Source organism: Lipotes vexillifer, unplaced genomic scaffold (assembly GCF_000442215.2).
Source record: "Lipotes vexillifer unplaced genomic scaffold, Lipotes_vexillifer_v1.1 scaffold987, whole genome shotgun sequence".
Lineage (NCBI taxonomy): Eukaryota > Metazoa > Chordata > Mammalia > Artiodactyla > Lipotidae > Lipotes > Lipotes vexillifer.
Genome location: NW_006787426.1, coordinates 411,095 through 435,757, shown reverse-complemented (window position 1 = coordinate 435,757; position 24,663 = coordinate 411,095). Strand labels below are relative to the sequence as shown.

General features: G+C 49.1%; 1 protein-coding gene across 1 annotated transcript in view; it reads left to right on the top strand.

Annotated features, from left to right (window-relative positions):
• Nucleotides 1-24,663, top strand: part of HIRA (histone cell cycle regulator) — a 57,314-nt gene that overhangs the window by 21,800 nt on the left and 10,851 nt on the right. Inside the window, exons 14-24 of the mRNA XM_007460016.1 lie at nucleotides 3,009-3,206; nucleotides 4,815-4,976; nucleotides 16,236-16,440; nucleotides 16,788-16,892; nucleotides 18,413-18,561; nucleotides 20,273-20,434; nucleotides 20,564-20,622; nucleotides 20,820-20,925; nucleotides 22,148-22,270; nucleotides 22,632-22,795; nucleotides 24,524-24,612. Coding sequence (XP_007460078.1) covers nucleotides 3,009-3,206; nucleotides 4,815-4,976; nucleotides 16,236-16,440; nucleotides 16,788-16,892; nucleotides 18,413-18,561; nucleotides 20,273-20,434; nucleotides 20,564-20,622; nucleotides 20,820-20,925; nucleotides 22,148-22,270; nucleotides 22,632-22,795; nucleotides 24,524-24,612 — 1,522 coding nt within the window. The remainder of the gene's footprint in view (nucleotides 1-3,008; nucleotides 3,207-4,814; nucleotides 4,977-16,235; nucleotides 16,441-16,787; nucleotides 16,893-18,412; nucleotides 18,562-20,272; nucleotides 20,435-20,563; nucleotides 20,623-20,819; nucleotides 20,926-22,147; nucleotides 22,271-22,631; nucleotides 22,796-24,523; nucleotides 24,613-24,663) is intronic.

Genomic DNA, 24,663 nt, shown 5'->3' with positions numbered 1-24,663 from the left:
GAAGATCCCACATGCCACAGAGCAACTAAACCCATGTGCCACAATTACTGAGCCTGAGCTCTAGAGCCTGCAAGCAACAACTACTGAGCCCATGTGCCACAACTACTGAAGCCTGCGCGCCTAGAACCCATGCTCCGCAACAAGAGAAGCCCACGCACCACAACAAAGAGCAACCCCCGCTCACTGCAACAAAGACCCAACACAGCCAAAAATAAAAAATAAATAAATTTATTTTTAAAAAGAAATAAAAACAAAAATAGATAAACGGAACCTAATCAAACTTACAAGCTTTTGTACAGCAAAGGAAATCAGGAACAAAATGAAAAGACAGCCTACAAACTGGGAGAAAATATTTGCAAATGATGCGACCGACAAGGGCTTAATTTCAAAAATACAGGAACAGCTTATACAACTCAATAATTTAAAAAAAACCCAATCGTGGGCTTCCCTGGTGGCGCAGTGGTTGAGAGTCCACCTGCCGATGCAGGGGACACGGGTTCGTACCCTGGTCCGGGCAGATCCCACATGCCGTGGGACGGCTGGGCCTGCACATCCGGAGCCTATGCTCCGCAACAGGAGAGGCCACAACAACAATAACAACCAAAAAAAAAAAAACCCAATCGAAAAATGGGCAGAAGACCTAAACAGACATTTCTCCAAAGAAAACATACAGATGGCCAACAGAGACATGAAAGGATGCTCAACGCCACTAATTATTAGAGAAATGCAAATCAAAACTACAGTGAAGAACCACCTCGCACTGGTCAGGATGGCCATGATTAAAAAGTCTACAAGTAACAAATGCTGGAAAGGGAGAAAAGTGAACCCTCCTACACTACTGATGGGAATGTAAATTGGTGCAGCCACTATGGAGAATAGTATGGAGGTTCTTCAAAAAACTAAAGTAGAGTTGCCATGTGATCCACCAATCCCACTCCTGGGCATATATCTGGAGAAAGCAATAATTCAAAAAGATACATGCACCCCAATGTTCATAGCACACTATTCGCAATAGCTGAGACATGGAAACAACCTAAATGTCCATCGACAGATGAATGGATAACGAGGATATGGTTTATATACAATGGAATATTACTCAGCCATAAAAAAGAATGAAATAATGTCATTTGCAGCTACATGGATGGACCTAGCAATGGTCGTACTAAGTAAAGTAAGTCAGAAAGAGAAAGACAAATACCATATGATATCACTTATATGTGGAATCTAAAATATGACACAAATGAACCTATCTACAAAATAGAAATAGATGCACAGACATAGCGGACTTGTGGTTGCCAGCGGGGAGGTGGTGGGGGAGGGATGGATTGGGAGTTTGGGATTAGCAGATGCAAACTATTATATATAGGATGGATAAACAACAAGGTCCTACTGTGTAGCACAGGGAACTGTATTCAGAATCCTATGGTAAACCATAATGGAAGAGAAGTGTGTGTGTGTGTGTGTGTGTGTGTGTGTAACTGAATCACCTTGATGTATAACAGAAATTAACACAACATTGTAAATCAACTATACTTCAATAAAATAAATTTAAAAAAACATTTGGAGCCCTATCTCACGCATTAAAATTTTGCACAGCTCAGAAATTTTTCAGAGAACATTCTGAACATCTTAGAGATTTTTTTTTAATGTTTAACTTTTTTATTATTTAAAATTTTAGAATATTCCATAGAAGAATACTTTCATAATCTCAGAGGTAAAAAAAGTCTTCAAAACACAACATCCTGGGGAAGATATTTCCTGTCCATATAGGAATTTTTGAATATGTAAATAGGTCTTAACAATCAATAATAAAGACCAATAACCAAATAGAACAGTGGATGACAGATATGAACAAACAGCTCCCAAAAAAGGGAAATCAACTGTTTCTAGATGAAAAAATTTCAACCTTGCATCAAAATAATGGCAAATTAAAATTGTAGTAAGATACTATTTTTCATCTCTCAGATTATCAGGTACCAAGAAGTTGATAAAGGGCTTCCCTGGTGGCGCAGTGGTTGAGAGTCCGCCTGCTGATGCAGGGGACACGGGTTCGTGCCCCGGTCCGGGAAGATCCCACATGCCGCGGAGCAGCTAGGCCCGTGAGCCATGGCTGCTGAGCCTGCGCGTCTGGAGCCTGTGCTCCGCAACGGGAGAGGCCACAACAGTGAGAGGCCTGCGTACCGCAAAAAAAAAAAAAAAAATTGATAAAACCGTTGATGAGAGTTTGGGGAAATAGGCACCCATGCACGGCTTGTGAGGTGAACCTCAAAGCAGGGCCCTTGCGAACTATTTATCCAAAATCATCGATGAACATTCCATTTGCTGCTGCAGTTCCTTCTAGGAATTTATCCCAAGTAACGTATGAAACAAGTGGGATGACAATTACAACAGCAGGCGTCTCTGTGTGTGCCCTGTGTCATGCGCTACAGGAAGTACGTTAGTCCAGACAGCAGCCTCATGGGGAGGGTCCTGTCATCTCTTTTGCAGACATGGTGGCTGAGGTGCCCAAGGCCTCAGAGTCTGTGCATGGCTGAGCCATGATACCCAGGGCCCTGAGCCGGCACACTGCAGTGTTTGTTACAGAAACACTGGGAAACTGTCCAGCTGTTCCTCACGAGAGGCTGGTTAGGTAAACCATGGCATGTCCACGCTGCCCATAATGAAAGGGAGGCCCACTCTGCACTGTGTTCCCCCAGCCCCAAGACACATTTGCACATGGTAACACCTCTTGAGATCAGGGTGCATCTTATCAGTGACACCTGACAGTTATAATCGGTCATAGTTTTTTTCTTTCTTAGTGGTATATAAAGTACCAGTTCATCTTAGATCTAATTAAATGTAGTGTATGAAGTGATTTTAATTTCCTTTTTACTTTTCTGTAACTTGCACAGAAATTCTGCCATGAAAATACATTGCCATTGGACCCAGAAAAAAATTTGCTTAGAATGTGTAAGTACTCAACATGGTGCTCGACGTCCAAGGCTGACTTTTCTCCTTCTCGACAACAGGGACTTCTCCACGGCCTTCTTCAACAGCATCCCGCTCTCGGGTTCCCTGGCAGGCACCATGCTCACCTCTCACAGCAGCCCGCAGCTGCTGCCGCTGGACCCCAATACCCCCGTCCCCTTCGGCACCTCGAAGCCTTCCACAGAGCCTGTGGCGGCGACCGGCACCAGGCCTGCAGGTGATTCTGTCAGTAAGGACAGGTGAGTAGGTGCCAAGCTTGTACCTGGGCAAGTGCGGTTTGGACAGTTCCAGGGATACTTCGTGGCCTCTTCAGTAAAGAAAAGAGACAGGTGCTTGGTTTCAGATGAGGGCCTGCTCAGAAGGGAGCCTTGATCAGGAGAGTCTGATGATTAGGGCCCTGAGGACTTCACGTCCTGGGGGAAGATACAGTCCCAGGATGAGACACGTCACCTGTCACGGGGCCAGCCCACCTTCGGCCGGCCTGCTCGTGTGCCACTGCACAGACTCCCCTTACACTCAGAATACATTTGCTCGGGGAGCCCATGTCTTCACTGGCCATCACCTGGAAACCAAACTAGAAGTCTGAAAGGACCAGAGGAGCATGACTAAGAGCCAGGAGCCATTTGCCCAGCGCCTGCTCTGAGTGACAAGCTGTGCCAGGCCTGACGTCTGCAGGGGTTGATTGGTGGGTCCTCATCTCCGGGGAGGATCTAGGCTGGTAGGGGAAGAGGTAGCCACAGGGGTGCGGGGCTGACCCTCTGAGGGCCTTGGCAGGCAGGTCTCAGGAAGGCTTCTCAATTAGGCTGAGCCAGGGGACAGGGCTGGGGAGTAGGGGCAACAGCGAGAGCAGAGGCCTGGAGCCTGAAGAGTGGTGGGCGAGGGGAGGAAGGCTGGCTTCTCCCTGGAGTGGACACACAGGCGCTGGGACTTGAACCTTAGGAAACGACCAGCAGTGGGGCCCAAGTTTAGCTGCTGCACTGGCACACAACTGACACTGTCAACGTGACCCTCCATCACTAGGGACAGGGCCGTGCATTATCACAGCTCCTGCCTCTGGTGTCGATGGCTGTGGAGGCATGTGCCAGGCTTCGAGTGTCCCCTCTCCCTTGAGGGAAGAGAAGGGTATGGAGCAGCAAGACCAGTCAGGAAGCAGAGCATTGGGAGGAAGGGTGTCTGGGGAAGGACAGGACGCCAGGTTTGCAAAATGTTCAACAGTTGGCCGTGTAGGTCCCAGGAGAGGAGGGGAGGGTCATACAAGTGCCTGTGGGCATCTGGCCTGGGGTCCAGTGGCGGGGAGGGCAGTTAGCCCAGATGTGGGCAGAGGAGGCCCCATGGCTTTGACCCAGCGTGTGGGATGTGCTGGGACAACGGAGCTGGCAGGCTCCAGCCTGAGCTCCCTTTCTTCTGTGGAGTCAGAGACATAGGGAGCACTTGGAGGAGAGCATAAAGGGTGTGTGATTGTCCCTGTGAGACCGTGGTCAGAGCTGGTGGTCAGAGCGGGTTGGGTGGAGCTGCTGTATTCAGGTTGTGGAGACAGAGCTCTATGGTGAGGAAAAGGGGGTTGTAGGAACCGCTGTTGAGGCCTCGTGCTACCCCCAGAAGCTCTGAGAACACTAAAGTGGTACAGGTGTGAGTGCATTTGCTCACAGTCTTCTCAGAAAGCCAAACTCCCAGAACTTAGTGAAAGTATTAAAGAAAGTTGGCAATAGTCGATTACGTCTTGAAATTATTTATGGAAGTTTGATATTTGTGCCCCATTCACTTGGCTCCAAGCCCCACAAATCCCGGACTCCCGGATCCTCAGTGGGTTGTGCTGATGTGGCCTTCCGTCTCCACCCCACCCCCAGCGTGAATGCGGCCTCTGCTCCCGCTGCACCGTCCCCCTCCATCCTCACAACCCCGTCCAAGATCGAACCTATGAAAGCATTTGACTCCCGATTCACGGAGCGCTCCAAAGCCACGCCGGGAGCTCCTGCCTTGGCCGGTTTGACCCCGACAGCTATGGAAAGGTAGGTGGTGGCTGTGTGGGGCCCCAGAGATGGGGAGGGTACAGACTTGGGCCAGCCGTGCCATGTCCGCCTTCCTGTGAGGATGCAGACTCCTGTCCCTCTGTATTCAGGAGCCACCACTCAGGAGAAAGGTGTGGCTGCTTCACGGAGCCATGGGGTGGGGATGGGGGACCAAAGGGCAGAGGCACGAGGGCTGGTGGGTGCAGAGGCTGTGCTGAGATGGTCAGAGGGTGGAAAGCTCTGGTCCTGGCTTTCTGCTCAGACACTGACCAGGAGGTCGGGAGCTGAAATTAAAGTGATGGAGGGGAGGCCTCTGTGAGGTCCAACGGGCTTCTGAGCCCCTGCAGCATGTCCTCTGCACCTTCCTGAGTACAGGCAGCAGTCATGGGGGGGGCAGGAGTCCTCCTGAGGAGCCACACTGAGTGTTTCAGCCTCTGCTATTGACACAGAGCTTCTCTGCCTCCTGGGAGGGCCTCCTGCCGAGCCCGCTGTGGCACAGAGCTCACTGCCTGGTCCAGCAAGTCGAAGGCTGGGAGAGTCTGAGGGGGGGCCGGGCCACCTTCCTCCACATGGGCCAGGGCCTTGAGTGCCAACCTGGAGCTGTGACCCACTGCAAGGTGATTGGGCTCAGCGTTACCATTAGCCACATCAGGGACCTGGGCCAGAGCCTCTTGCAGGAACCACATGGCCAGAAGGTGCCCAGTGGAGGGAGCATCTGGGATGAGACCTGTCCTTGCCCTGGACGGTGTCTTTGAACTAAAGCCACACTGTACTGTCCCCGGGGCTTCACCCATGTTCTCGAAACTGCTTGTCTGAGTGGGATTCGTCCTTGGAGAATAGGCCCCAGAAGCCAGCATGGGACAGCTGTCCCTTCAGGTCAGCGGTGACTTTGGCGTGGGGTCTGCAGTGTGGTCACGTCTGTTTTATACAGGTGTTTCATGTGATCTTTTTACCCAGCAATTTTTCTGCCCAGCAATATAGAGGATCTGAAAACTCCTTGCTGCTAAACATTGTGAAATGCTGGATGAAACGTAACATGTCCCTAAAGTATGTGACTAGTTTACAAGAAAGTAAGTGAAGTCCCTAGGAGCCAAAATCTAAGAGTGAACAAAACAATCAGAGTAGTGGGTGTTAGGCCAGGAGGTTACTGGCCTGGTGAACAAGGACCTTGAGTTTTAATGGCCACACAGATTTGAGACAGGGCCTTAGGCCTGAGCCACGTAGGGATTGGAACCTAAGACACTAGCATGAAGTCAAGCTGCTTAAAAAAGTGTACCTCCAGTGAGAGGGGGACTAGAAGAAACCTGACAGCACAGGAACATGGCCAGAGCCTGGAATGTCTCAGCCTGCCCTCTGAGTTAGGAAAACAGTCTTCCCCTGAGGCTGTGTCACCACAGGCCTGCCCTCAAGTGGATTGGAGGTCACCTTAACACTACCTCTGTCATCTGGAAATCACCAAGCCAAGAACTGGACACAAAAGAAAATTCTAGTCTAATTAACACCCCAGAGGCATTTGGCAAAGCAAATATAAATCCATCCTGACCCCAGGGGGTACTGTGTTCCCACTAAAGAAACACTGCGTGAGATGACTCAGAATCCAAAGGAACAAAGCCCGTGAAGAAACCCTGATCATCCACGCATGTCAGGAGCAGAAGGTGTAGACCTCTGTACCTCTGATGGTAGATTGTCAGATGGTGGCTGTAAAATAAACACGCGTAAGATGGTCAAAGACAAGAAAGATAAAACGTGAGGAAAGATTCGTATACTATCCCGTGTATAAAAATTAACTCAAAATGGATTGAAGAACTAAATGTAAGAGTTAAACTGTAAAACTCTTAGAAGAAAACATAGATGTGACCTTGGATTAGAAAACTGTTTCTTAGATGTGACACCTAAAACACAAGCAACTAAAGAAAAATTAGAAAAATTGGGCATCATCAAAACTTAAAACTTTTGTGCTTCAAAGAGCACTGTCAGCAGAATGAAAGGACAACCTACTAAATGGGAGAAAATATTTGCAAATCACATCTGAGTGAAGAGCTCTTATAGCTCAACAGTAAAAAGAGTAATAACCCAGTTTTAAAATGGACAAAGGATTTAAATAGACATTTCTCCAAAGAAGATACACAAACAACCATAAGCACATAAAAAGACATTCAACATTAGTCATCAGAGAAATGCAAACCAAAGCTACAGTGAACTACCACTTCGCACCCACTAGGATCCGTGATCAGAAAGTCAGATAATAAGAAGTGTTAGGATGGGGAGAAATCAGGACCCTCGTAGATTCTGGTGGGATTGTAAAATGGTTCAGCTGGTTTAGAGGACAATCTGGCGTTTCCATAAATGGTTAAAATAGTTACTGTCTGAGCCAGCAATCCCACACCTAGGTAGATACCCAAGATAACTGAAAACGTATTCATGTAAAAACTTGTAGACAAAAGTTCATATCAGGGGACTTCCCTGGTGGTCCAGTGGTTAAGAATCCACCTTCCAATGCAGGGGACATGGGTTCGATCCCTTGTCAGGCAACTAAGATCCCACATGCTGTGGGGCAACTAAGCCCGAGTGCCGCAACTAGAGAGCCCATTTGCCGCAAATACTGAGCCTGCACACCACAACTAGAGAGAAGCCTGCATGCTGCAATGAAAGATCCACATGCCACAATGAAGATCCAATACAGCCCCCCAAAAAAGTTCATATCCATATTATTCATAATAGCAAAACAGTGGAAATATCCCAAATGTCCGTCGATTGATGAATGGATTTTTAAAATGTGGTACATCCATACAATATATCAATAATATTATTTGGCAATAAAAAGGAATGGAATGCTTATACATGCCACAACAGGGAAAAACCTTGACAACGTTAATGCTAAGTGAAAGAAGCCAGTCACAAAGGACCACATGTTATATGATTCCATTTATATTTGATTCCAGAATAGGCAAATCCACGGAGACAGAAAGTAGATGAGTGGTTGCCGGGGCAGGATGGGGTGAGTGCTGATGGATACAAAGTTTCTTTTTGGGATTATGAAAATGTTCATGGCTTAGCGGTGCTGATTGATGGCCTTATGAATATACTAGAAACTACTGTTTCTAGTACTTTAAAATGGTGACTTTTATAGTATGTGAATTATAGCTCAGTAAGAAATAATACACCATCAAAAAGACCAGATAGATTTGGGAATGAACCCAAAAATACTTTTGGAAAAAAATAATAATAATCATGGCAATTGAAGAGTCAGCGGACGGAATTCCCTTGCAGTCCAGTGGTTAGGACTCAGTGCTTTCACTGCCAGGGGCCCAGGTTTCAATACCTGGTCGGGGAACTAAGATCCTGCAAGCCACGCGTCCAAAAAAAAAAAAAACCTCAGTGGGCATATTTGACAGCAGAGGAGGCCCAGCTGAGGAGCGCATTTGATCTGAGGAAATGGCCTGGGTGCCACAGAGGTGAAGAGGTGGAGCCCAAGGAGGAGTGTCTGGAGGGCAGAGGGTAGGGTCTGCATGCACATAACAGGAGTTCCCCAAAGAGGGCGGGCTGTGGGGCATTGGTCAAGAGGGAGTGGCCGATGTTTCATAGGCTTAAGCAAGTATTGAAATCTCAGTTTTGGAAATGGAGTGAGCTCTGAATAGCCAGAATAAAACACAATCTCCACCTTAGTGAAACCACAGGGCACCATAGCTAGGAATTCCTTCTGTTCACTGAGGAAAGATGTTCACCTTGTATATCTCCATGGCCCTTATCGCTGTCAATTCCTAGCTCTCAGGGAGTGCAGACCCTGCTTTGAGAAGTGCAGAGGCTACCCCTTGAATCAGGCTGCTAGAGGGCAAAGTCTTGATGCATGACCTGGGCCCGATGCCACCAGGGATTGTCCCTCAGTAGTGTGTTACCCACATCTCATAAGGCCTTTCAGCCACACATACAGCTCCAGTATCTTCTTTGGAGAAATGTCTATTTAAATCCTTTGTCCATTTTAAAACTGGGTTATTACTCTTTTTACTGTTGAGCTATAAGAGCTCTTCACTCAGATGTGATTTGCAAATATTTTCTCCCATTTAGTAGGTTGTCCTTTCATTCTGCTGACAGTGCTCTTTGAAGCACAAAAGTTTTAAGTTTTGATGATGCCCAATTTTTCTAATTTTTCTTTAGTTGCTTGTGTTTTAGGTGTCACATCTAAGAAACAGTTTTCTAATCCAAGGTCACATCTATGTTTTCTTCTAAGAGTTTTACAGTTTAACTCTTATATTTAGTTCTTCAATCCATTTTGAGTTAATTTTTATACATGGGATAGTATACGAATCTTTCCTCACATGGGATAGTATATGAATCTTTCCTCACATCAAGTTTGCCATTCTCAGCTTCTCCCTTGAAAAGGCAGTGAATAAATAAAAGAATCAAAAACCCCAAAAAATAAGAAAGTGACAGTGTTATTAAGTGAGTATTCGCTTAGGGCCAAGCTTCCTGCTTCTGAGGCAGCAGGAGGGTCTGGTATCAGGCACAGTAAGTTCACCTCCTGAACATCCCTCTTTCTTCAGCTGTTTATCCCTCCCTCTGTCCTCCCTGAATACCTGAAAACCATTGATCTTTTTACTGTCTCTACAGTTTTGCCTTTCCTAGAATGTCATATAATTGGAAACATACTATACCTAGCCTTTTCAAATGGGTATCTTTTACTTAGTAATATCCATTTAAGGTTCCTCCATGCATTTTCATGGTTTGATAGCTTATTTCTTATTATTAACAGATCTTATCCCATTGTATGGATGCACATAGTTTGTATGTACCACAGTTTAAGCATTCCCCCATTGAAGGACATCGTGGTTGCTTCCATTTTTTGGCAATTATATGTAGATGATGTATAAAACTGCTGTCAGTACTCACGTGTAGGTTTTTGTGTGAATATATGTTTTCATCTCCACTGGGCAGATACCTAGGAGTGCAATTGCTGGTTGGTATGGTAAGACTAGGTTTAACTTTGTAAGAAACTGCCAGACTGTCTTCCAAAATGACTGCAGTCCCACCAACAGTGAATGTGTTCATTTGATCCACATCCTTGTTGGCGTTTGGTATCATCAGTTTTGGTTTTAGCCGTTCTAATAAGTGTTTAGTGGTATCTTGTTTTAATTTTCAATTGCTGAATGACATATGATGCTGAACATCTTTTCATACACTTATCAGCCATCTCATCTTTGGTGAGTGCCTGTTCAGATCTTTGTTCTTTTTTTTTAGTTGGTTATTTCTTTTTTTTTAATGTATTTATTTATTTTATTTATTTATTTTGTCTGTTGGGTCTTCGTTGCTGCGCGTGGGCTTTCTCTAGTTGCGGCAAGTGAGGGCCACTCTTCATTGCAGTGCACGGGCTTCTCATTGCGGTGGCCTCTCTTAGCTTCAGAGCATGGGCTCCAGGCACGTGGGCTTCAGCAGTTGCAGCACATGGGCTCAGTAGTTGTGGCTCACGGGCTGCAGAGCACAGGCTCAGTAGTTGTGGCGCACGGGCCTAGCTGCTCCACAGCATGTGGGATCCTCCCGGACCAGGGATCGAACCCGTGTTCCCTGAAGTGGCAGGTGGATTCTCAACCACTGTGCCACCAGGGAAGCCCCAATTGGTTATTTCTTACTGCTGAATTTTAAGAATTCTTTGTATATTTTAGATACACGTCTTTTTTCAGGTAATGTGATTCACAGATATTTTCTCCCAGTCTGTGATTTGGCTTTCCATTCTCTTGACAGTGTCTTTCTCAGAGCAGAAATTTTTAATGTTAATGAAGTCCAACACATTAGATTTTTTTTTTTTTTTCTATCATGGATCATGCTTTTGGTGTTGTATCAAAAACTCATTGCCAGGGCTTCCCTGGTGGCGCAGTGGTTGAGAGTCCGCCTGCCGATGCAGGGGACACGGGTTCGTGCCCCGTCCGGGAAGATCCCACATGCCGTGGGGCGGCTGGGCCCGTGAGCCATGGCTGCTGAGCCTGCGCGTCTGGAACCTGTGCTCTACAACGGGGGAGGCCACAACAGTAAGAGACCTGCATACCGCAAAAAAAAAAAAAAAAAAACTCATTGCCAAACCCAAGCTCACCTAGAGTTCCTACTGTGTTTTCTTCTGAGTTCTCATTTTATAGTTTTGCATTTTACACTTAGATCTATGATCCATTTTGAGTTAATGTTTGTGAAAGATGTATGGTCTGTGTCTAGATTTAGTATTTGCATGTGGACGTCCATTTGTGCCAGCACCATTTGTTGAAAGATTATTCTATGTCTTTGCCTTTATCAAAGATCAGTTGACTACATTTGTTTAGATCTATTTTGAGGTCTTTTCCTTTTCATATAAACTTTAGAATAAGTTTGTTGATACTATAGTATAAGTTCCTGGGATTTTTATTGGGATTCCATTGACTCTCTAGATCAAGTTAGGAAAAGTTGACATCTTAACAATATTGAGTCTTCCTATTCATAAACATAAAATATCTCAGTTTATTTAGATCTTTGATTTCTTTCATCAGAGTATTGTTTCCCTCATATAGAATTTATACATATTTTGTTATATTTCTATCAAATTATTGCTCTTTTGGCACCAGTATAAGTGGTATTGTGTTTAGAATTTCAAATACCACTTGTTCATTGCTGGTATATAGAAAAGCAATTGACTTTTGTATGTTAACCTTGTATCCTGCAACCTTGGTATAATTGCTTATTAGTTACAGATTTTGTTGTTGTTGATTCTTTGGAATTTTCTACAATGATACAGTGTCATCACTGATGTTTTTGTTCACTGAACACAGTTTTATTCTCCCTTCCCAATCTTCATACCTTTTATTTCCTTCTCTTGTCTTACTGTATTAGCTAAGACTTCCAGTACAATGTTAACAGTAAGGTTTTTTTGTGGTTATTCTTTATCAAGTTAAGTTCTCTATTTCGAGTTTGCTAAGTTTTTATCATTAATAGATGTTTGGTTTTGTCATATGCTTTTTCTGCATCAGTTGATATGGTCATAATGCTCTTCTTTAGTGTTGTTGGATGTGGTGGGTTACGTTAATTGATTTTTGAATGTTAAATCAGTATGCCTACCTGGAATAAATCCCATTTGGTCATGGTGTATAATTCGTTTTATACATTGTTGGATTCAATTTGCTAATATTTTGTTGAGGATTTTTGAATCTTTGTTCATGAGAGATATTGGTCTGTAGTTCTTCTTTCTTGTAATCTGGTTTGTATATTGGGGTAATGCTGGCCTCATAGGAGTTAGGATTTATTTCCTCTACTTCTGTTTTCTGGAACAGATTGTGGAGAATTGGTATAATTTCTTTCTTAAATGTTTGATAGAATTCACCAGTAAAACTGTCTGGGTCTGGTGCTTTCTTTCTTGGAAGATTATAAATTGTTGGTTAATTTCTTTAATAGATACAGGTCTATTCAGATTATTTTTCCTTGTGTGAGTTTTGTGGATTTTTTTTTTCAAAGAACTGGTCCATTTTAACTAACTTATCAAATATATGGGTATAAAGTCGTTCATAATATTCCTTTATGATCCTTTTAATGTCCATGGATGGGATCAGTAGTGAGGGCCCCCTTTCATTTCTTTCCTTTTTTATTGATGTGTATTTGATTTACAATATTGTGTTAGTCTCACACAATATATTTTGTGTAGCAAAATCATTCAGTTATATATTTTTCAGATTATTTTCCACTATAGGTTATTACAAGATATTGAATATGGATCCTTGTGCTATACAGTAAATCCTTGTTGCTTACCTCCCCTTTCATTTCTTTATATAAATTATTTTATTTTTTTTTGGCTGCATTGGGTCTTTGTTGCTGCACGTGGGTATTTTATAAATGTCAATTAAATACAGTGAATACAATGAATGATGGTACTGTTCAATTAATTATGTCCTCATTGATTTTCTGTCTGCTGGATCTGTTGATTACTGATAGAGGTATATGGAAATCTCCAGCTATAATAGTGGACTTGTCTAGTTCTCCTTCCAGTTCTATCAGTTTTTCCACATGTATTTTGACACACTCTGTTGTTAGATGTATGCATATTAAGGATTGCTATGTCTTCTTGGAAAATCGACCCTCTTATCATCATGTAATGCCTGTCTTTATTCTTGATAATTTTCCTTACTCTGATGACTGCTTTGTCTGAGATTAATACAGCTACTCCAGCTTTCTTTTAGTGTTAGTGTGACATGTTCTTCTCCATCCCTTTTTTTAAAGAGTAGACTTATTTTTTTTGAACAGTTTAAGGTTCACAGCAAAATTGTACAGAAAGTACAGAGAGTTCTCATATACCCCTCTGCCTTAACTATTGACATCCCACATCTGAGTGATACATTGGTTGCAAGCAATAAAACTACACAGACACATCATTATCACCCAAAGTCCATAGTTTACATTAAGTGTTCACCTTTGGTGTTGTGCATTCTGTGGGTTTGGACAGTGTATAGGACATGTATCTACCACCATAATGGTATCATACAAAATAGTTTCACTGACCTAACAATCCTCTGCACTCTGCCTGTTCATCCCTCTCTCCTCCCAACCGCTGGCAATAACTGATATTTTTTTTACTATTTCCATAGTTTTTTGTTTTCCAGAATGTCATATAGTTGGAACCAGCCTTTACTTTTAATTTATGTGTCTTTATATTTAAGCTGAGTTTCTTGTAGACAACATATACTTGGGTTTTCTTTTTCATTCTGTCAGTTTCTTTTAATTGGTGTATTTGGAATATTTATATTTAAAGTGATTATTGGTATAGTGAATTAATATCTACCATATTCTTAACGATTTTGGTCTCCCGCTTTTTCTTCTGCCTTCTCCAGTTTTAATTGAGCATGTTTTTGGTATGATTCCATTTTCTCTCTCTTATATTATCTCTTAGCATTATCTAAGAATATCTTAGATAGTAAGATAATGTATCTCTTCCATTGTCTCTCTTAGCATGTCAACTGTACTGCTCTTCAAATTTTTTTTAGTGGTTGCCCTACAGTTTGAAATAAACATTTATAACTAAATACACTTTCAAATAATGTTATAATGCTGAAGGGTAGTGCAGGTGCCTGTTAACAAAGTATTCCCAATTCTTTCTTTCCAAGACATATAACATTGCTACTGTTTGTTTATTTCACTTATCATCCAATACATTGTTGCTGTTACTAGTTTGAACAAAAAGTTATCTTTCACTTTTGTGTGTGTGTGTGTGTGTGTGTGTGTGTGTGTGTGTGTGGCCTGTGGGATTTTAGTTCCCCGACCAGGGATTTTTTTTTTAATATGATTATGTTCTATTTTTTTATTTCTTATTTAGAGAATGTGATTTGTTCTTTTTTTAAATTTATTTATTTATTTATTTTGGCTGCACTGGGTCTTTGTTACTGCACTCGGGCTTCTCTAGTTGCAGTGCTTGAGCTCTAGAGCTCACGGGCTCAGTAGTTGTGGCACACGTGCTTATTGTGGTATGTGGGATCTTAGTTCCCCAACCAGGGATCAAACCCAGGCCCCCTGCATTTGGAGCAAAGAGTCCTAACCACTGGACTGCCAGAGAATTCCCAAAAAGTTATCTTTTAATTAAGAATAAGACAAATAAAAATTCTTACAGTATTTATTCTTTCTCTAGCACTTTCTTCATGCAGATCTAAGTTTCTGACCTGTATCATTTTCCTTCTCTCTGAAGAACTTCTTTTAACATTTCTTGCAAGGCAGTTCTGCTGGCAACACATTTCCTCGAGTGTCTTTTTGTTGTTTTTGTCTGAGAAAACCTTTATTTCTCTTTCATTTTTGAGATATAATTTCAGTGGATACAGAATTCTAGGTTGGTGGGTTTGTTTTTAACACCTTATATGTTTCACTTCAGTCAGTTTTTGCTTGAACGGTTTCTGAAGAGAGGTCTGTTGTAATCTTTATTCTGTCCCTTATTAGCTGAAGTGTATTTTTCCCTCTGCTTCTCTCAAGAGTTTCTGTTTGTCTTTGGTTTGCTGCAGTTTATGTTATGTGTAGGTAGGTGTGGATTTTTTGGTATTTATTTTACTTAGTGTTCTATGAGCAGCTGAGATCTGTGGTTTGGTATCTTTCATTAATTTTGAAAAAGTCTTAGCTATATTATTATTATTAAATTCTCTCTGCTTATATGATCCATCTGTTCTTGTGTGTTATCCTGATTTTTCCATTAGAGCCCTTAACATATTAATAATAGTTATTTAAAAATCCTGGCCTCATAATTCCAAAATTGCTGCCATGTCTGACTCTGGTTCTGATCCTGCTTCATCTCGAGACTGTTTCATTTTGGGTTTTTGTTTGATTTTGTTTTGTTTTGCCTTTTATTGTGTCTTGTAATTTTTGTTGAAACCTGGACATAATGTACTAAGTAATAGGAACTGGGGGTAAAAGGTCTTTAATGTGAGGTTTTGTTTACCTGGTAAGAATTAGGTCTTGTTTACTGTCTCCTGAAGCTGCAGGTGTTAGAGGCTTCCATTTCTTCTGGTGTCTTTGCTTTTCTCTCCCTGTTTTCCTTGAGTTTCCCTAGAAACTCCTTGTTAAATGGAGTCTGTGTCTTGCAGTTCTCTTAGTTGTGATCTAGTGTTCTTATTACACAGGGGCCCTGTTGATTTTGTGAGGTATTGGGGAGGAGAAGCACTCTCTAGTCTCATGATTGTCTCCTATGTTGTTGTTGGGCCAGAGTCCCTGGCCTATGACCTTCAAGAGAGTTTCTTAGTGCGTGTGGAGGGGGGCTAGGCTGGAGTTGGTTGATTGCCCTGCCCCCAGGTCACATCATACTCAGTAAAGTAGTTTTCCTTGGGGGAAGGCTTTTGTTAAGGAGAACAGGGCTCTGGGTGTGTTTCAGAGTGGTTGCTTTCCCCTTCCTCAGCCCAAAGCATATGGGAGGAGCACTCCATTCCTGATCTCCACCCATGACAACTGGTGGAGCTCCTGGAGATAAAACTAACGCAAGTGTGGGTGCCCTCCTCCCTCCCTGGTGGGGGCTCCAGGCGGTTTTATGTCTTCGCCTTGTCTCCAGTTGTCAGGGCAGCGGTTTCTCTGGTGGGTCTAAGAAGAGTTGTTGGTATACAAGTTTTCAGTTTTCCTCTTATTTTAAGAGGGAGAATGACGACTCCCAAGCCATTATCTTAAAGCAGAAACCAGAAGTCCTCTCCTACTTTTTTAATTTATTAACTTTTGGGGATGAGTATGGATTTCATTGATTATCATGAAACCAGTAGTCCTGTGGAAAAGCCACGGGTGTCTGTGTTTGTGCAGGTTGAAAGAGCAGAGCCTTGTGAAGGAGCTGCGGCCCCGGGATGTCCTGGAGAGCAGCAGTGACAGCGACGAGAAGGTCCCTGTGGCCAAGCCCTCCTCACTCTCCAAGCGGAAGCTGGAGCTCGAGGTGGAAACGGTGGAGAAGAAGAAGAAAGGGCGGCCTCGGAAGGACTCGCGGCTCATGCCCATGTCCCTGTCTGTGCAGGTGAGGCTGGTGGGCCGGTGCTGCCCCCGGCCCACCTCCTGAGCTCGGTGTGGGGGCCTGCATATGCCCTGGGGAAGAAGGGGGGCCCCACGTGCCTCATCAGTGTGGGGACAGCTGGCGTGGACACGTATACCTCCAGAACTGCCCCGACCCACCCAGAGTCCTTGAGCCCCTCCCTGGGGTCAGCTGCCTCGTCTCTGCAGTAGGGGTCTCTGTAGCGTTCATCTGCACTCACAGAGGGTGGAAACGCCCAGGTGGTAGACCCAGCCTCACCTCTGGTGACTCACCTTTACCTGGCACTGCCCTTCAGTGCCGGGCAGGGCTCAGGGACATCTCTGCTCTTGCAGTCGCCAGCTGCCCTGACCGCAGAGAAGGACGCCGTGTGTTTGTCTGTCCCAGCAGCTGCTCTGAAGCTGCCCATGCCGGGCCCCCAGAGAGCCTTCACCCTGCAGGTGAGCAGACCTCCGCCTCCCTCCCTCCCGAGCCTGCACATTCTTTTTGTCCGCCTGTCCACCCCCACCCCCTGGGGGCTGTAAACCCTGAATTGTCACAGACTTGGGGCCGCTTTCAAGTGGCTCTCCATCACCTTCTGGGGCAAGTTGTGGTTGAGCAGATCACAACTCTTAACGAGACGGCTGGCCTCTTCTCTGGGACCCCTCACTTCAGCCCCCACGCCTCTCCTCCATGGCTTTACCCTCCATCTTCTGGGTGCCCAGCTCCTTCAAGACCTGTCCCAGGTGTTCCCTCTCCTGGAAGCCTCCTCGATCTCCACTCTCGGCCATGGGCTCAGCCCATGGGACCATGTGGCACTGGTCTGTCTCTTGACCAGCCTGCTGGCCCATCCACTTCCCAGTGCCCAGCGTGGGGTCATCATCAGGGCCTTTCAAGGTCTCGAGTGGAATCTTCTAACTACAGATCTACAGCAAGTAGTCCTTTATTCCCAGAGGCCCTCTGGCCGCTCAGCCCAGCACCCATACCAGGCCTTGCACACACCGTTCATCTCCCACCCTCTGTACCTCAGCTCAGGTTCATGTCCTCGGGAAACCGTTTAGAACCCCACATGCAGGTGGGCTGCACGCTGCCCCAGCCCAGGCTGCCCCTCAGGGCTGCCAGGGGGCAGGTGGACAGGTCCTTCTGGGTCTAAGGGTGGGGCCCCCTGGTTCTTCTCGCACAAATCCCCCTCCCAAACTCAGCCATCCCCCCTCACCCCAGGGCCTTCCTTGCGGAGTGCTGTGTGGGGGCTGTTCTTGGTTTCTGGGGGCCCAGCCACAGCCGACCCTCCACCCCTGCTCACCCACTGTGTGGCCAGACAAGTACGAACCGCTCACCTAGGTCCCACGTGGGGTATCTGCCTGTCTGCTCCACAGACACAGAACACGAGGCTGAGCCCGTGTGGAGCTGGTGCTGAACTGCACACGTCTCCCCACGGTTTTCTGGGGACCCTCCTGTCAGTGACACTGGGCTCCAGTGTGCATGCCAAGGTGCACTGCCAAGGAGCTGGAGGGCCTAAGGACTTTCCAGACCTTTCCTCCAAGTGCCGACACAGCCTCTGTTCTGGCCAAACCTGACAGTCTTTGAAGATCCTTCAGTTAGGAGTCAGGAGACCCATGTCCCCCCGAGCGGGCTGGGGTCCTTCTGTGCCGTGTTTTCTTGGCCAGTTGCTTGCCTTCTCTGCATCCTCCCTTGTGAGAGGAGGTGGTGGGATCCGGAGGCTTCGAGGTCTTTAGCTGTGACACCAATTCTCTGCTCCACTGCACAGAGGACAAGGTGGACACCAGCTTCTGGGACTTGCCCTGCCCTGGGGACTGCACGTTGGGACCCCTGGCCCCCTGTCCTGCCCTGTGACCACCCCCACCCCCAGCCTGCTGTTGGCTGGCAGCTCTGTTCCACCCTTGCGTGTCCTTCCCCCTGTCCGTGGCCCACGTCTGAGGCCACTGCTGCTGAAAACGTTCTGTTTGCTTTTCTCCCCCAGGTGAGCTCCGACCCCTCCATGTACATCGAGGTGGAGAACGAGGTGACGGCCGTGGGGGGCATAAAGCTGAGTCGCCTGAAGTGCAGCCGGGAAGGGAAGGAGTGGGAGACAGTGCTCACCAGCCGGATCCTCACCGCTGCTGGCAGCTGGTAAGAGCAGGGGTCTCCACCCCACCGTCCTTTAACATAAAGCAAGACCCCGCACTGCGCTGTGGGACACTGGGCTGTCCTGGGAGGTGGCCTGTCTGAGGGAGGCCTATGCCTAGCCTCACTCAGGACTGAGCTGGTGCCTGAGTCATCCGAGTCCCTGGGGCACCCCATGAAGGTGGCACCATCACCCCCGTGTTACAGGAGAGGAAACTGAGTCCTGGAGGGTCACCTAAGCCCCCTGGGCATTTTAGTCAGATTCCTGAAGTCTCCATTTCCAGGCCGAGCTCTGCCTGCCTCTCTCTGACCTTGGCTGGCCTTTTCTCTGGACCCCAGGTTTTCATCCAAGGAAGTCAGCATGGATTTCTGCCTGTCCTCAGAGTCCCAAGGCCAGCCCTTTCCAGATCTGCCCTTTTGGGGGAGACCTGAATTCAGTGGTCAGTCACCCAGTGTCTTTCCACCACCCCTGGAGGTGGCCCCGCACATGCTCCATCTGGAAAGAGGACCCGGGGACATATGGCCCCAGTCGGGACTGTGTGTTCAGTACCCCTACGAGGGTCTTACAAAGCTTTCAGCCTAGATTTGGTCGTTTTCATTAGGCCCGGAATCCTTTATCATGAGGCTGCATGTGAAACACTCACAAATGTCTGTGACTCTGGCCCTGAGCGAGCCAGGTGCTGGGCCTGGACGGAACCACCATTCTGTTCCTCCCTCCGTCCCCTGGGGCTCCCCCTTCGTCCCTGGTCCCAAGGCAGCTGGCACGCCCCAGCTGGGGGCCAGGTGTGTCAGCACAGCCTCCCCATGTGACCTAGAGGCTGCTGGAGAGTCTGGCCAAGCAGCCAGCCAGGCCCCAGCCCAGCGTGCAGACCTGCCCCTGGCACCGCAGCTCCAGAGGTTCAGCATCCCTGGCAGCGGGCTGGCTGCAGGTGCGCCATGACCACAGGGATGAGCAGACAGAACACAGGGACCCACGGCCTCTTCCTTGGCTGACCTCGCTGTGAGCTGGCTGCCCGTGTGGACCGTAGGTGCCGGCTGGTAGCCCAGAAGTGATTTGGAGCAGGGCTCCAGTGGGCTGCTGGGCCGGACCTTGCTGTGCTGGCTGCACACCTGCTCCCACTGCCTGGGGTCTGAGGCTCTGGCCTCACTCTAGGCTTGCTCTCACCCCAGGAGACCCCACTAGGAAGGCAGAGCCTGCTTGTGCCAGGCAGAGCCAAGGGGCCTAGTGGGTGCTCAGAGGAGAGACATGAGACTGCGCCGATACACTCGTGGTGAAGCCTTCCTCACTCAGGGAGCGACATGTCTCTCCCACCCTGGTCTCGAAGGCCTTCTGAGCACAGCTGGGCGCCCCCTGTGGGAGATGCACCCTGTCGTCCCCACACTCCCCCCGGCCTGTCTGGGCAGAGGCCTCCCAGAGCCCCCCTGGCTGGTCTCAGCTACGAGTCTGTCGGGGGGGTGTTCTGCAGCTGCTCCCGAGCAGTGATGTCTGCTTCCTGGCTCACTGTCAGGGCCGCTGGTCCTTGGGCATGTGCTCCCTGGGGGCAGTTCCATGTGAGCCCAGAAAAGCCTGAGCCACCACATGGGGGAGAGGACTCCATCTCCAGGCAGAGGTCTCCAGTAGGTACCATCAGCTCTGCCACCCGGCCTGGCTCTGTCCCTGCATCTCGGGGCCACCAGAGCTCTCAGCCCCCCTGATGCCAGTCCCCTGCTCCCCCAGTGACGTGGTGTGTGTCGCCTGTGAAAAGCGGATGCTGTCCGTGTTCTCCACCTGTGGTCGACGCCTCCTCCCTCCCATCCTGCTGCCATCCCCGATCTCCACCCTGCACTGCACTGGCTCCTACGTCATGGCCCTTACCGCCACAGCCACGCTGTCCGTCTGGTGAGAGGCAGGGCGGGAGCGGCTATGCGGGTGTTCCTTGCTTCAGGGAGGGTCGCCCCTCCAACCCCCCCGCCCGGCACACAGGCCCTCAGGCCTGGCTGGAGGGTGAGCTGCTCCTCTCTCCCCCAGGGATGTGCACAGGCAGATAGTGGTGGTGAAGGAAGAGTCCCTACACTCCATCTTGGCAGGTGAGCCTGGCCGGGGGCCACCCCATGCCTGGGGTGGGGCTGGGGGCGGGCAGCTCAAGTCCAGGTCTGGCACAAAGGGCTCCGCTCAACCGAGATGGAGAGCAGGCTCTGGGGTCCCTTCTGCGTGGCTAGAGCTGCGGGAGCCATGGCACCCGCTGACGGGAATACGCTGGAACCCCTTCTTGGTGTCTCCCTAGGAAGTGACATGACAGTGTCACAGATCTTGCTGACACAGCATGGAATCCCCGTGATGAACCTGTCGGACGGGAAGGCCTACTGCTTCAACCCATCACTGTCTGCGTGGTAAGCACACCACCCTGAGCCCTGCCCCATGGAGGGTCCATCTGAGCCAGAACCCAGCACAGCCAGCAAGGGCCCCGCCTGGCCCGCTTCTCCTGGGAGTCTGGCCAGAGTGGAGGCCACAGTGCAGCCCCAATCCCTGCCGGCCCCCTGCCTCTCTGCCCTCAGACCCGTGCACAGGGACGCTGTCCTTCCCCTCCACTGTTCCCCGGGGGTCACTTTGTCTGGAGCAGACATTTGAACTTTTATGGTTGTTGATGAGTAGTTCCAGCCTGGCCTCCGTAGGTACCGTCAGCTTCACGGCAGCCTCATCCAGCCCTGCTGTTTTTGTAGCTTAGTCGGAGCCAAGGGACACTTCCAACTGGCTTGGTGCATTAGTGGGGCTGCACTGTCACTCACCACGTGTGAGGTCTGTACCTTTGCTCTGTCCATTTTGGAGTCCTTTTCTATATTTGTAAAACCTCTTTTTTTTCCTGCCATGCTGCATGTCTCGCAGATCTTAGTTCCCCAACTAGGGATTGAACCTGGGCCCCCTGCATAGGAAGCATGGAGTCCTAAGCAGGGAAGTACCTGTAAAACTTCTTTGTACATCAGAGATCTTAACCCAGAGTTAGGAAGGGTGTACCTCGTGTACCAGCCGATCAGAAGTTTTCTCTTGCCTGCTCCTTGCTCCTTCAGGCCCAAGTGTGCCACCATCCAGCCTGTCTCTGTTAAGGGTTGCCGGACACAAGTTTATCCTCAGACTGAGATCTCTTTCTTGAGTTTAAAAAAAAAAAAAAAAAAGCAACCCTCAAAATCCCCACTCCCTGCTCCTCCAAATTGCAAAATATCGTGTATTGTATGTGATTAGTACAATAATGGAAACAAGCTGGTTATTTGAGAAGGGAAATGTGGACTCTGTAGGCACCAGGCTGTTTTTAAATTGTGTGAAGGGTCCAGAGAATGTGAAGCGCTGATGCCTGGGATGCTGTGTGAGCTCTGGAAGGCTGGACAGCGGGACTTCTCAGCTGCTTCCGAGGGCCGCAGCACATGGGCTCCCAGACAGACTAGCATCCCAGGCATACTCGCCCCCTGCCCCCGGACCTAAGACCCAGGGCCAGAGTGTCCGAGTAAGGAGGCCCCACATGGGCATACAGGGACCTTGGCTCCCTCAGTGCCCCTCGCCGCCTGCCTCTGCTGGGCCTCCTGGTTTCCCTGAGTTCTGCTCCTGCCTTTGCCTCCCCAGGAACCTGGTTTCTGACAAGCAGGACTCCCTGGCCCAGTGTGCAGACTTCAGAAGCAGCCTGCCACCCCAGGACGCCATGCTGTGCTCGGGACCCTTAGCCATAGTCCAGGGCCGCGCCTCCACGTAGGTGACCCAGGTGCAGGGGAGGCATCCGGCTGGCTGTGTGGACGTGGTCCCTCCGAGGCCTGCCTTCTGACTGCCTGAGCCCAGCGGCACTCACAGGGCTGGGCTGGGGCTGCCGAGGGCTGGGAGCCACAGTGAGCACTGTCTCAGGGTGCAGGGTCACAGCTCTGTCACTTCAAGACCTGGGCGGCAGTCTGAGGGGCTGCGGGTCATAGATCCCCATGTTGGGCTGCACTTTGGGTGGGGGCCTGGGCTGCTGGCCTATCCCCTCAGGGGCTGGATGGGAGGTGCAGAACAGCAGGACCTGGGGGCGGTTGGGCCGCTGTGGAGTCTGATACCTGCCCCCTCCCCACCCCAGCAGCTCGGGGAGGCAGGCAGCCCGGCTTTTCTCCGTGCCTCACATGGTGCAGCAGGAGACCACCCTGGCCTACCTGGAGAGCCAGGTCGCCGCAGCGCTCACCCTGCGCTCCAGCCACGAGTACCGCCACTGGCTCCTCCTCTACGTGCGATACCTCGTGAACGAAGGTGAGCTTCCCGGTGGTCCTTCTGTCCTCCCGGGCCCCTCTCAGTCCCTGTCCCAACGGGACCCTCCCGAGGGCCCGAGTGTCAGGGCCCAGGTGCAGCAGCCTGGGCTCTGTCCTCCCTCCCGGCTTCCCATGGTCGCCCCCTGGGGCCCTGCCCTCCTGCTCCCAAGTCAGTGAGGTGGGCAGCTCAGCAGGTGTCCCGCCCCACCACGGGCTGAACCGAGCAGCCCCTGAGGCCACAAGGATTGGCGGCAGGAGGATGTGGGGGCAGAGTACTCACAGACACAAGCTCAGCTCCCCCTGACCTCGTTGCCCCCTCAGAGCATTGGTGGGCCTGTACCTCTCTTTCTCCTGCCTGGAAGGACCAGCTTGCTGTCCAGCACCTCCCCTCGGCCCTCCAGCCCAGCTTTCCCCACCAGGGCTCTTATACCCATGTCCCCGTCCCAGGATCCCCCCTCCTCGCCCCACCCCGCTCCTTCTGTGGGTCAGCAGACAGCAGGGTGTTGGAAGACGTGACCTCCCACAGCCTCTTGACTCCCTGTGAGGCAGGCGTGGGCTCTGGCCTTGCCAGCTTCCCTCCGCTTGAGCTTGTCCTCCAGGGCCGTGGCCTGGGGATGGCCCTCCCCAGTTCTCCCTGTGTCACCACACAGCCTGGGCCTGGTCACGGAGCCGGCACCCCCACACCCTCTCCTGCCTTTCTTGCTTTGCTTTCAACTCCTCCCCTGTTTTGTTCATGATTTAGAGAAAACAAATTAAGTACGGAAAAGACAGAGAAAAACTTGCCCGACCTCTATGGGTATAACTCGCAGAATTCGCCCGTCACGTTGCCAGACCCCTCCCCCACAGACCCCAGGGATGAGTTCAGTATGGACTCATCCCACCCAAACTTAAACACTCGGTGTTCCTGCAACCTTGCGCCTCTGCCGGGCACTCAGGTCACGTGTGGCCTCACCCCCTTACCCCCGGAAAGCCTGCCTCCGGCTCCTCTCTGGTTTCCTCCATCCTGGGTTTCAGTTCACTGGGGCTGCCCCTATAGGGGACACCTCACTTCCACTGCTTGCTTCCCTTTCTCCATCTTCACGCGCGTATGGCCCAGGGCCCACACACAACTCCCCTACCCTCTGTCCCTCCTTCCTCCCCGGGGGGAGGTGGACTCGAGCTTCACAGGGACAACAGCTCTCCTCTAAGCATCCTCAGGTTCCACCCTCATCACTGGCTGATTTCTTCTATTCCCTGTGGCCTCGGCTGCCCCCGATTCTGCCTCCAGCGTGGCTGGCGCTCCCCCCAGCTGTGCCGTAGCCCCAGCTCCTCCTCCGTCTCCTCCACCCAAATTCATTCCCACGGCAATCTTCTCTAGAAGGACACCACCTGACCCTGTGCGTCTGCCCCCACCTTTTCTCGCCAGTAGGCCCCCTCAGCCCACTCCCCTCCTCCCACAGCCCCCACATTCTCCACCCCCTTGGGGGGGGTCTGTCCCAGAGCTTCCACGTCTCGTCTTCTCTGGCCCAGCACACAGCGGCCACTGTGTGTGTTTCCCGGGATTGGGGGTGGTGAGTCAGAGCCTCTCGCTATGGCCTCTGAGCGCTGAACTGAGACAAGGAGGCAACAAAGTGAGTGTCTGTTCTTTCTGCTTTGATGTACACAACAACTTAGCCTGTTCTTGACTCTATTTCTTTTTGTAATGTGTTCCTATTTCTGTTTTGTTTTGTTTTTTGTTTTCTATAATAAGGGTTTGAATACCGACTCCGAGAAATATGCAAGGACTTACTGGGGCCTGTTCACTCCTCCACTGGAAGCCAATGGGAGTCAACAGTAGTGGTAAGTGCCACTTTCCTTTTTGGCCCAAGAAATCTCTCCTGAAAAGTAAAG